Genomic DNA, 11036 nt, shown 5'->3' on the forward strand with positions numbered 1-11036 from the left:
AAATTCAAATTCCTTTACATTATCAATTTGCGCATGCAAAGTGGCATGTCCGATAAGACTAGACCTAATTTTAGTCTATATTACAATATTATTACTAATTCGCATCATAGTTATTGTTTAAAATAATATATTTTTAATTAGCGGTAACTCAACTTTGCGAACATTCGTTCGGTGACACATGTTTTGACCTTATTTTTACTATCGTGTAAGAAACAAATCTTGTATCATCACTTCTTTGCTTCAATTAATCAGTTTTGTTTTTTTTATCTTTTATGCTAGAAATAAATGTATACTTTGTTCACTTTTGGTAGCGTAGACGCAAGGGTATGGAATGTATCTAAGCAGACAGAGCGGTCGTGTGGAAAGACAGTTGTGTTGCCCTGATTTATTTAGCATTTAGCAAGAGAATTTGCACGAAGTGGCACTGTGTGTGAGCTTGGGTGGAATGACGTGTACGTACCAAATGATACCAATAGCAGTAAAACGGATACTTCTATGAGCATTCTAAAGACTGTAACAGGACACATAATTATTCAAACTGTATTACATACTGGCCGTGTTTGACATGTGATTTTGTTTGTTTGTTTATTTGTATTCTGTTTGTTTGTTACACTATCTTACTTTCACTACATAACTGTTTGTCATGACATTTTGTGCACACGTCAGAGGCTTCCAAAAAGACATAGGGTACTTTTATCCCGAAAAAAAGTACCTTTCCCGAAAGATAGTTATCTCTGATCGAGAGCAAAGTCGCGGGTTAAAACTAGTATTTTATATGCCTCATATCATTTTTTGTACGGACCAGGCACGGCGCTATTCATTAACAGTAATAATGATAACTGATACTTAATCAAGAATAACTGGTTTAAAGTGAATGCTGTTGATAGGTCGGGTTAATTTTTCTGCCACGCTAAATACCAATGAACACAAGTGCTAAATGTTCGAGTCGAAGATATTCTTCACTCACGTACTCGTACCTATATGTTAAGCAATTTCCTTTGCGCCAAATCGCGCAATAGGTATCTATTATGATTAATGATTTAATTTTTATTATTGTAAGTACTAAGTATTTTCTATTAGCATTATTGTGATATCTGTGTATATCTTGTATTACACACAAGCGTCAGATCAAATTTTAAATCGGATGTTGGAACAAGATCGTAACTAGAGCTATTGTACATACATACAGTAAATACAATACTCTCTGTGAGGCGATGTGCGTAATTAATGGCTGTAAAACATTTGTGTAAAAATTTAGAGTTTAAATCCGGAAACTTTTATTATTTATTCAGACCTCTCTTCTTCATACATACTTGCTTTAAATATTCATAACTCAAATTGATGCGTATTTTATTGGAGGAGATTATTAGGCCGAAAATACAAAAAAATCATCCGCACTATACAAACTTGTACATGATTGAGTTGAGACCCGACCTGATTTTTGGTAGTGTGCATTCGCAAAAACCACTTGATACTACTAGTTCGCCTAAAGACGTGGCCACATAAATCTGAACATATTCATACAAATTAGGGCTCTCCAAATTTTGTCGAGCTCGAGTGTCAAGCTAGGGAAAATGGGCTGTAAGCCTCGTATTCCATTCGACGTCGGGTTCGTTATAGATGCCGATGAGTCACATGACATGACCACTTAAAATCAGATGGACTTTATATTCGTATACTGTTTGAGTTACATAAAAAAGCAATGCGGAGTATTCAGCTATTCAGGTCAAATGTGAACTCGGGTGTTGATTTTATTAGTGACAACTCGTTTACCGCTTTTCGACTGCTGACATTTTTATTTTAGCCATAAATTAAGCAATTAAGTAGCCTGGTTAATAAAATTTTATGTTGGCATATTATTTAGCTAAAAGAACCGAAGTTGTAAAGCAGATGCTTCAAGCAACAGAAATGTCTGCTTCGACAGTTAAATTTTATTAAGATTAAGCAACATCTGATTTAAAGTTGTAAATTGATTTTCTTTTACGTACGGTTTTATTTTAAAACTGTTGTAACCGAAGCGTGCATTGGGTAATAAGAATGAGCATAAAATAAAGCATTCATTTATATACAGTACGTATAAGTTATTAAGCTGATAAGGTATAACTTATGACTAATATTTTTTCGCCGAAAATCTTAATATGACAAAAATCGCATGACTGGGAAGTCGATTTGACTGCATCTTTAAACGCAGGACAAAGCTGACACCATCAATTATAATATCGTTAGTGGCTTGAGCAAATTCCTAAGAGTTTACTTTCAATTACGTGTTCAGAAGCGATCCATTTATCCGTGCAGTTCGCTGAACTACGGGGCCGTTTTGTTTGCTTTCTGACAGATAAATAAATCGTAGCAACAATAATGGCAGATATAGCCGGAGCGGAGATGTGGCTGGAGCAATTCGGATACGGGCAGCGAGGTGAATGTCGGGCGCGCTGGGTGGGCGTGACGTCACGGCCGGAATGCGCCCGCGCCGCCCGCGCGCCGCTCACCACGACCCACGTGGGGAGTACGCAATACGCTACCATACTCCACCACGGCCTGCTCTTGCATCCTTCATTCATGTGCAGACGTACCAAATACGGTCGGCAGGTGCACATTATGCGCAGGTAATACCTGCACCTCCACATTTTAATGCAGTGATGCTATTTAAGTACATTATTGGTAATTTCTGGTGAATGACTTTTATCAAGCTACTTAAGAGAGTCAGCAATGTGTTTAAATTTTAAGAAGATTATGTATGACTGTTACGAGAATCAACGACGTAAGCGCAGGCGTTACGGGATTAGTGAGTAGTCTGTATGATCCGCGACGAGCCAGCCCCGGCGACTGCGCTTCCTGTTGATAAAAGATCAGGTCACTGTGTGCACGTTCTCACGATTGCCGGCGCCGGTACTCTGATAATATTATGCAGCCCTACGACGGTATTTGTAAAAGCTTTGCATTTTATAAATAAACGCTCGCTTACAAGACAGCGCGTGCTTAATGACATGTTTCCGGCAATTGTGCCTAAAAGTGAAGTTGTGAACATCTCCTTTTGGTTACAATATTACAATGTATTAAACGTGTCAAAGATAAATCAACTTTTGGTCTTTTAATTTTAACAATTTGCCAAGTACGACTAAAACTCGTACTCGTACGTTATAGTATTTTTTATGAAGCAGGTACAGAATTATATGAATTGCAAAATTTTAAGTATCTTTCTATTAACGTTGTATGGAAACCCCCTATTTATATCTTTTTTAATTTCTGCAGCAATGTTAAAATTTCAAGCGTCTATCTATTATGGTTGAAGAGATAGAGCCCTGTGTCAGGCGGACAGACATAAGAGGCTTAGTAATAGGGGACCGTTTTTACCTTTTGGTCACGGAACCCTAATTATACAAAGAGGTGTTTATCGCCTGCAGGAAATAGTTTGAAATACATCTAGACAGGCGAGGGCGTACGACGCCGGCCGACTTTGTCCGTTATCTCGGGTCATGCCACTACTAATAGTTATATCTGAACTTGATTGCTTAGTAATATCTAAGCAACCAATAGTTTATTTAAAGCTTAAGTGTTTTATTTATCACATTAATGTAGTATCACATCAATTAGTATTAATTTACCTCCTTAAATAAGAAACTTGCGCAACCATCGCCATGCACAAATTAAGGAGTGTTTTGGTAATATACCCTCACCGGGATTGTTAGATTATTATCTATTGTACTTAATTATAGTTATTGTTCTCATGTAAGTGACAATTGTCTTCTATGAGAAATAAAGATCTTTAAACCTTATATACCCTCAAACCAAAGCATTGACTAATAATGCAGTTATTTTAAATTCTAAAAACTTGTTCTTAAACCGTTTTTCTAGACAAAATTTGCACAAAAATTTTTGTTTGTACAGTGGCTATAAAAATCTTCTTTTTTGCATGTTTTTTGCCGATAATTTAATGATATTTTTATTTAGGTTTAAAGTTGGGGCAATCACATGTAAACAGATAACAATTTTAACATTTACACATAACACATGATTTACAGTTTACGAAAGTTTATTGACATCGCACAATATGTCTACAGGTATTACATTAAGTACATATATGATGTGGATACGAGCCGTGGCACAAGTAAACCTATAATAACCTGTCACATAGGTTTTGCGTAGATTACTCCTTTGACATTTCCTGGAAAAGGGCCAGAATATATACGCTAAAAGATCCGTTATTAATGTTATCTAGTATCATATCTTACATGCTGTACGCTGTACGTAATCAAAAATGGTTTTACATGAACTTCTTTCATTAATGTTGCCCTCAAAAATGCCAATAACGGAATAATGTCGCGAAATTGATTATTATGTATTTTTTGAATGTACATCATTAACACGTTCTTCAAAACTTCTCAGATAATTAAGTATGTTTAATTCTATCAAAAAGCATGAGATTGCAGACGACCAAAAAAGACGTTTCGCCGAATTGAATCCCATAAAAACATCAGTACTCGTCAGTTCCTACATAATCGACTCACATTTGCGCATGATAGATATATTAAGGCCGATGTCTTGACACGTCGATTCATCAATGTTGGACGGAGAGGCTCAAATCTCCTTTAGCGTGATCTGCATGATTGGCGTACTCTGGCATCCTGGATCGATTGAACCGTCGACCGTTGGGCGTGACTACTGTTACCAGTTTGTGTAGGGTGCGTGGGATATTCTTTTTTGTTGTTAATAGTGTTAATAGTATCATAAAATTTATTTTCAATAACAGCGGATTGGGTCAGGGACGTCGTCTTTTATTTTATTTTTATGTCGAATGTTCGATGTGTTCTTGTTAGGATAAGAACATTGAAAATTAAGAGCTTGTAGCAATAAGGAGTTGCTTGCGTCGGCTCGAAAGTTATCGATATTATTTTTAAACTTGAAATTTCTATACATCTAGTAAGTACTTACTATTGCCACTACTTATTATGTCATTTAGATTTCTTTCTATTGATTGCTGATTATTACACTTATTATTATTTATAAAATTAAAGGTACTATTTATTTTATTATAATTATCTGATTTTATAATCCTTTTTGTCCTAAACTCAATAAACACTTTACTAAACACTTAACAACAAATTATGGTATACATATATTTTATCAGGAAATATCGCGGCAATGTCGCTTAGGCTTAAGTCCCGCGATTTACATGAGAGCTGGCAACACTATCTTAGAGTTCCGGATATCTGCATATAATGGGCCGTGGGTGTGGGCCCACCTATTATCCCATGAGAATGCATGGAGCGTCGTGCGTTCTATTACCGAACCCAGTCGGGTAATAGTCATTACTATTGACTGTGAGCAAATGTTCTTGTACGTGCTCGCGTTGTTCCTGTATCTTTGTTTTACTAGCATACAGTTTTGTATACATTATAATGTCTTTATACATAGGTAAGTATTAAGTCCGTAGCTTCATGCTTAACAAACTCATCTATTGATTTATTCTGTCTAATGAATATAAGAAAATAATTTATTACGTTAAGATTGCAATAATAAGACTTGTTAACAATCTTATTTAAGGCATGTATAAAAAGCGTACAACAAACCTGACTTACCAAAAAAGATAAATCATCTAAAAATACACCAATCAATCGTTCCAACTGATCGCTAAAACGTGAGATCGATTGGGGAGTTCGTTGACGACGTGTTATCTATTTTTTAGCGGATCGTGTAAAAAATGTTAATCGCCACATCGACATTCATAAACGGGATCGTTGTCAAGGACATCACGTACTGGCCAATTGGCCAGTCGGCCACCAGCGCGCTATTGAATGTCAATGACACTACGGGCTTTATGTAATTTTGACTACGCGAGAGCAGAGGTCGTGCGGCCGAGAGCGTTAAAATTTTACGAGCTAGTATATTTTGTAAGACATTCCTTGTTGGTTATATAAAGTTTGGCTTTAACGTGGTAAATCAACGAACAAATATTGATATTAGAGAAATAAAGAAAACATTGTTTTTAATGAAATGCCTGACTATGAATGGTAGCCATTTCAAAAGTTATAAAGCAATATTCAGGTCAAAAATCTATTATTCATACACATTATAATTTACTAAACGGCAGATAATATTGACGCGATTGTAATAACAATCTCATAACTCAAATCAGGTTATTAATGTATTATGATATGATAGACCGTGAGTGGCCATGTTTTAATTAGAAACTTTGGAATTAGTTAGTGTTGGTTTTCCACCGAATCTACATCTTAGAAAAAATAACACAATATAAATAAAATAAAACATATTTTCTTCTATCTAATCCAGTAACTATTATTGCTATGATATAATATTTTCATAAAGTAATCAGACTCTACGCCTTAATTATTACCTTCATAGAGGATGGTTACAGAGGTACATAATTAAAATTCCTTATTATAATGACAATAAGATAGGTCCATAAATTCCTTAATTACATAATGATAATGATGCCCAATTCGATTTAAAAGCAGAATGTAGTAATTACTTAATATCGGTGGGCAGAATTCCACAAATATCGTGAAATATAAAAGTTTAGTTATAAATCCTACGTAAATACGTGATTGCGTATCGATAGCGTATTTTAGAGGCGGAAATCGGTAATGTCGAGAAAGTTGGCAAGTTAGGCACACAGGCCTAACCGGTTCGGACGGTCATATACCGACTTTATCGATAATACACTAGGTTACTAGTTAACTTTCCAGGTTATAGCATATGTTACATTAATGTGTTATAACGATTTTATAGCGTAGGGAGACGGGTATGTGCAAAACGTTCGTTTGGTTGAAAGAAGTTATGTAAAGTTATCTTTTACTAGAAAAGTTCAGATTTTGAAGGGGATTTTTCGAATGATTTTTTCTATGTGGATTTCTTAAACACCGATTTTATTTTATCCGGAAATTTGCTGTGTTTATGGATATTGGACACAATTCTCTAACCAATTATAAATACGTGTTTTATTATTTTTCATTCGTACAACTTGCATGTATGTAGATAACTATAATGAAATAACTAAATCACAGATTTTCGAAATAGGTACCTGGCTTTTCTTAAGATTTATATCCTCGTCAAGTTTTGTTTATCGATGTTTGTTCGGGATAATTCTGAGCAAGTTAAACTGTTTTTTTTCCAGAAATTCCACGAGAAACCCGTCATATTGCGAGTAGGTAAATTAAAAGATGAAGGTAAGAATCTTAATCTTAAACTTTTTTAAACGTTTGAAACAAAACTCGTGGACTTGTAGGTATTTCTATACCATAACAAGCTAAAAATAAAAAGGAATACTTAAGGCACTTAAATAAGACCCTAACTACGGAATTTGAAAGTAAAATAGTTCAGGCGATGCGAGCTGAGACCTAAACATATGGCGTAGTGGAACTACTGGGTCGGAAGCATTGGCCATCCACGAGGAAAAATGCCGTGCAGCCATGCGTGTGCATGCCACGTGTTGTGGTCGGTGACGGTGACCACTAAGTGGTTCAGTAACCCGACACCCTCTGGAGGTAATCAGTGTCAAGCTAGGGTTACATAACATACGACGCCTATACTCTGGCCGTATTTAATTTTTTTCAAGTACAAGAGGTATTATTATGGATTTGGTTAAAACTTTTTAGCTTTCAGCTTAAAACTTCAAAAGTCCTGCCAGAACAACTTAAAGGGTTGTCACAGGGAATAATTTTTATTTAGTAGATTTGGTATCAATACCTGTGCGCAACATTGATTTTTTAATCTCATGAATCAACACAGTTTTATTCATCTATACCGAATTATTCAGTAAACATCATTCTAATATTATTAATTATAACGTTGGATGATTGGTGTTGTATTAAAATAATGATTTTGTATTCAAAATGTATTTTTCGCATTTCTATTATTATTCTGATACTCAACCGCCTTTTATGAGATCGAACATGACATTTCTAACTTTACGTAGAGCTTCCCATAATGCTACAAAACTTGTTCTCCAAGAATTATTTTCAGCTGCATTTAGTAGCATAATGAGAATACCCAGAAGTCCAATTTTAAAGCTGCACCTTTGAAATCGTGGGTGTAGTAACAATCATTTATAGGTCTCCAGCGCAGCTGCCGACCGCCGCCGGCATGCTCAATGTTTGGAGGAAGATGAACGATATGTGGGAAATACAAGTGGGAAAGAGATGGAGCTTAAATCTTAAAGAAAAGGAAAGCTTCTGCTCCCCTGTCAAGAGAGAAAGAGACGCAAGATCGGAAACCACAAGATGTCTCAATTCTACGAGTCGAACCTTGTGCGGTCCTAACAGATATAAACATTTTTAGAGGAGTTCTTCTTATTTTATAAAATACTGATATGCAGCGGTGATTTTAATGATTTTGAGATTTAATTACTGTTGATGATAGTGATGTACGACTTATTTAAGAATGTGATACTAACAAAACATTAAAATGTATGTTAATTATTTATGGTTAAATAGGTACTGCCGAAGTTATAATAATATTTTTCTATGCACGTTAGTAAATGTCAAGTAGAGATTGAAGCTGAAATAATGTCCATAATATGTGTAGAGTAAGCCGTAATGCCCTAGTAATGATTTCATCATCATCATAATAACTTCATCCCAAATCGTAATCACCATTAGCGGTGTACATTTTCTCTTCTAATAGAGTGAATGGCATGCGCTCCGCGTTGATGTCTCTATCGGCGCCGCTGGGTGCGCGTGCGCAGCCCCCCGCGCCCTACCCGCTGTGCCTTAATTGCTTCATCTTGCATGCGCTCGTCCGCCGTACATTATAACTCTATCCAATACCTATAGCACTACGCTACAGCTGTTTTTGTATTGCGTATACTCATTTGAACTTTCACAAAAACTGTTATTCGTTTTTTCCAAGATTACAATAGAACCGAGTTGAGAGATTTATGTTTTAATTGTTTAATACAAGGGACGCGGATAAACTACGCATAGATACGCATCTACCTTCGTTTTTTTAATAGGTTGAATTGTGTGAAAGGTTTTGCAAGGCGCTCCGGCGGGGGTGCGGACCACCGCAGGGCGTGCGTGCGGCCTTCTAGGAAAGCGCTACCTTCCCCGAACTCGTCTTCCTCTCCACTATACGTACACAGTCCGACAATTTAAACGCTGTCTATACCAGTAAACGTGTATTGCAACAATTAACCCTTGCAAGACTTTCGAGAAATAGCTTTCTTCATTTCGCAATTGATCATGTCATCCCGTAATGTAATGGTTTACTCGAATTTTATTCAGTACATTCTGTTGCATAAACAAAAGTAACAAGTTTATTGAATCAGCTAATGCATTAAAGATTTACATGTGTACAAAACTCATTAAAACACCTATAAAAGCTTTAAGCTCTGCTTAATAAGCCGTGTTATTTATACAGTGTTGGTATAGAAATTGTTTTATGTATTTCTAGCGTTTATATGTTATGCCAATTGTCATTGCACGAATAATGTGAGTAACGTGAAATTTCAAATTGAACGTATTGTTCATATCAGTCGTTCACTGAACCGTTGCATATTTGTTATCTGTATTATTTACAAGTCATTATAGCTTGAAAATGCGCGCGTCCTCGTAGTACGCACGGCTACCACTAGCGGGCGCTATGTCCCGCGCTGCCGCGTTTCTCGGCCCGATTGACATTCGCAGAAAAACAATCACACGTGCAATATGACAATCGAAATTTGACACTATGTTCTCGGATAAATAGTGAATACTCAACCTTTTCAAGTTCGGAAAGTGCTAGTGCCGCGTCCACCCAACTGGTGCGTATATACAGGTCAGCGCTGTGGCGCGCCTCGGCGGCGGAGGGGCTCTCGTTCGCAGCACTCGCTATCCGAGGATTCGAAGGAGCCTCGGAATCGGGAGCCACCATGATCTCGGGGCCAGACTTGTCACCAGTATCCTCATGAAGACGGTTGAAATCCGTCTGGCGGCGCACGCTGTCATATCACTCGCCGCAACATAACCACACACTTGTACACCCGAATTCTTCACTTCTATTTATCACTGACCGGTCGAAACACGGTACGATACCGAGTTCCGATTATCTAGCGATGTCGTGTTCACGTGTAGACTCTAGCGCGACCCGAGCAGCACTGAATCAAACACTGGCCGAATATATACACAGAATGTTTGTTGAATCCGCCATCATGGTTCGGTCGATTATGTTGCCGCTCTGGGACACGAACTCGCCCGAAGACTTACGGGTTTTGCCGAACCCTTGGCCTTAGGACCACACACGTAATAAGGCTGTCCCGCTCAGATCATGAAAGGAGGGGAGCAGACGCTGTAAAATAAAAGCATTGAATGGAGCTGGCTGTTTGCTACGAGCGCCACCGGACACACATGGGCATACCATATCAACACCATACATTAAAAAACACGGCTATTTCGAAGCGAATGTTTCTTTTGAACTTAAGTAATGGTTAATAACATATTTTACCAATAATGGTCAAGATACTTCATTACCATATTCATGTGACATTATCAGAATATAACTTTAAATTGTAAGGCGAAAATAATTATTTACTCACAATTATTACTTATTACAGCTATATCTGCAATCATCACAAGAAGAGGGCGTCTGCTAGTTAAACATTCACTTTGTACACAGATAATAAAGGCGGATCAAACATTCGGACGCACCATATCATTTTGTTTACAAAGTTTTCTGAGTAAAAAGTCGGGCGAACGCGCCCCTGGCAGGGCGGCGGACTGGTTCTTTGAAGTTACCGACATAAAACGCCGCCGGCGGTGATTTAACTAATGAATTTATTTAGCGGGCGTGCCGAGAGAGTGCCGCCGCGTCCACCCGCCCTAGCGTCCATAGAAAACAACCTGTCTAAAAGAAACTAGAAAAGACACTATAAATTAGCAAAAGCAACTCTTAACTTTAATGGTCCTTCGAGCCAGATACCAGCATATAATCAACTTGCTCGTAATCATCTTATTGAACACATTACTTTATAGTTATGACTGTATTAACGCGCCACAAGTAACTAACACATAAATCCTTAAATTAGCCAGCTTCGATAAATC

General features: G+C 37.2%; 1 protein-coding gene across 1 annotated transcript in view; it reads right to left on the reverse strand.

Moving 5' to 3' along the window:
• ptc (protein patched) overlaps positions 1-10335 on the reverse strand; it is a 29601-nt gene extending 19266 nt beyond the window's left edge. Inside the window, exon 1 of the mRNA XM_073085364.1 lies at positions 9718-10335. Coding sequence (XP_072941465.1) covers positions 9718-9870 — 153 coding nt within the window. The 5' untranslated portion in view covers positions 9871-10335. The remainder of the gene's footprint in view (positions 1-9717) is intronic.
• Between the last annotated feature and the right edge of the window lie 701 nt (positions 10336-11036).

Source organism: Epargyreus clarus, unplaced genomic scaffold, assembly GCF_041222505.1.
Source record: "Epargyreus clarus isolate Ecla_fem2 unplaced genomic scaffold, WU_Ecla_fem_2.2 ptg000003l, whole genome shotgun sequence".
In the NCBI taxonomy this organism is placed as follows: Eukaryota; Metazoa; Arthropoda; class Insecta; order Lepidoptera; family Hesperiidae; genus Epargyreus; species Epargyreus clarus.